The following is a 1,997-nucleotide window of genomic DNA, read 5'->3' on the forward strand; positions in this document are numbered from 1 at the left end:
AACTGGTCACGTCAAAATCCGGGGCGAGCGACCGGCCGGGTGTATCCATCAAACATGCGATGCTGACTGCGTCTATTACGGGGTACCAGTCCGACGACCGTCGAAACCTGGAGCCAAGAGAATGGATGGGCAGTCTCGTAGACCATTTTTCATGAGAATTGTTATAACACCGTACATAACTTGCTGACCCAGCATTTTCCATGCCGTCATGTGAGCAAATGGATCGCCAGCCATCTTTTTCCTTCTTCTAGGTATGTCGTCAGTGTTCCTATGTCATATGATGTTGATAGGAGTGACTGGGTATGCGCTGCATTGCATATAAATCCTCCAGGATGGCCGTGGTACCCTCAAAAAAATATAGTCGATGGCCGTGGTTATCCTACCCCTCTTCCTCCTCCTCCTTCCTTTCGCCGCAGCCCAAGGACCATGGCAATACTGCGGCACTGGCGGCACCTACACATCAAATAGCATCTACCAAGCCAACCTCAAGCTCCTCTCGTCCACCCTCCCCAAGAAGGCCGCGTCCAACACAACCCTCTTCGCCACCGACACCATCGGTAATCTTCCAGACATCATCTTCGCCCTCGCGCTGTGCCGCGGAGACTCCAACGCCTCCGCCTGCGAGGGCTGCCTGGCTACCGCCTTCCAGGATGGGGAGCAGCTTTGCCCGTACAGTAGGGACGCCAGCATATACTACCATTCCTGCATGCTCAGGTTCTCAAACACCAATTTTCTCCCCACCATGGTCGATCAAAGTTGGAAAACCGTGGAGAGCTCACACAAGTTCAACACCAGCATTGACTCCAACTCCACCAGGCAATTGTTGTTCACGCTTATCAACAGCACGGCCCAATCCGCCGCGAACAGCTCGAGGAGGTTCATGACCTCGCGCTTGGACGTCAGATCCTTCCCGGCGGTGTACTGCCTTATGCAGTGCACGCCCGATCTGAGCGCCAGCGACTGCGCTTTCTGTTTCGGGAGTATCTCAAAGCTCATGTTCTGGTACATAAACGGACCGCAAGGTGACCCAATCATGGGGACACGGTGTAACATGAGGTACGAGATGTACCAATTCTTCCGAGGGGATCCCATGATGCGTATTACTGCAGCTGTGGCGCCACCGGTTGGAGGAAGGACTGTCGAACAAAACAGTATGTACAATTCTCATCTTTCACGGCACTTCATAATATGGAATTAATTCCTTTTCATGGCGGATCCTACACGTAGGTATAGGTAATCTCTGCTTACTAGGAAAACCAACATAGTACATCTTTTAGTTAATATATATGCTAATTAGCATGCGAAGTGTAACGTGGTAGCAATTTTATTCTGGTAGAACTTAATTAGTTTAGGAATAGATGGATAAATAAGTTGAATAGCTATAAGTTTAGTCAATGAAAAAGAAAATATGGTGAAATGATAAGAGGAAATATATTAGACTTTGAACGGTTCTAAGGTCAATGAAATAAGTAAAGTTTGATTGTTAAATAGGGCCAACCCATGTTCAATTTGGTGGATTACAGGTCGATCGAGTGAGATGATCCACACGGACACAGCCAACAACTGATTTGTTATTGTCTCTCTCACATTTTTTCTTTCAAAAATAGGTAATAACCCGGCCGCTGCACTAAAAGATGCACACCACCGTGATTATTAAAAAAAGGGGCGCGCTGGGCGTCGGCCGACCGATCAGCACGCTAGGATCGGTCGCGCGACAGCCACTCATCCCCCGCATCCAACGACCGAGGACACTGGTTGCATGCATCGAGCGTATGTGGCCCACTCTGTATACTACGCGCGCTGACTCGCTACTACCATGTGCGCTGGTAGCTGCATGCCTGCCTACAGGCGTTGCTGCATGCAAACGGGTGAGGCGTATGTAGGCTAGCTGCTAGTTGTTGCCTTGCATGCTAGCTACTCCTAGCTGATCGGTGCATGGAACGCTAGCTGCTAGCTTCTGTCTTGCAAGCCTCATGCATGCTACTAGCTGACCGGTA

At 49.8% G+C, this 1,997-nt stretch overlaps 1 protein-coding gene across 1 annotated transcript; it reads left to right on the plus strand.

The window, feature by feature from the left end:
• Positions 1 to 364: 364 nt before the first annotated feature.
• LOC139838284 (cysteine-rich receptor-like protein kinase 10) lies at positions 365 to 1,198 on the plus strand. The gene has a single exon (XM_071827683.1). The coding sequence runs from the start codon at positions 365 to 367 to the stop codon at positions 1,196 to 1,198; it is 834 nt and encodes a 277-aa protein (XP_071683784.1).
• Positions 1,199 to 1,997: the final 799 nt, after the last annotated feature.

Source organism: Lolium perenne, chromosome 3 (genome assembly GCF_019359855.2).
Source record: "Lolium perenne isolate Kyuss_39 chromosome 3, Kyuss_2.0, whole genome shotgun sequence".
In the NCBI taxonomy this organism is placed as follows: domain Eukaryota; kingdom Viridiplantae; phylum Streptophyta; class Magnoliopsida; order Poales; family Poaceae; genus Lolium; species Lolium perenne.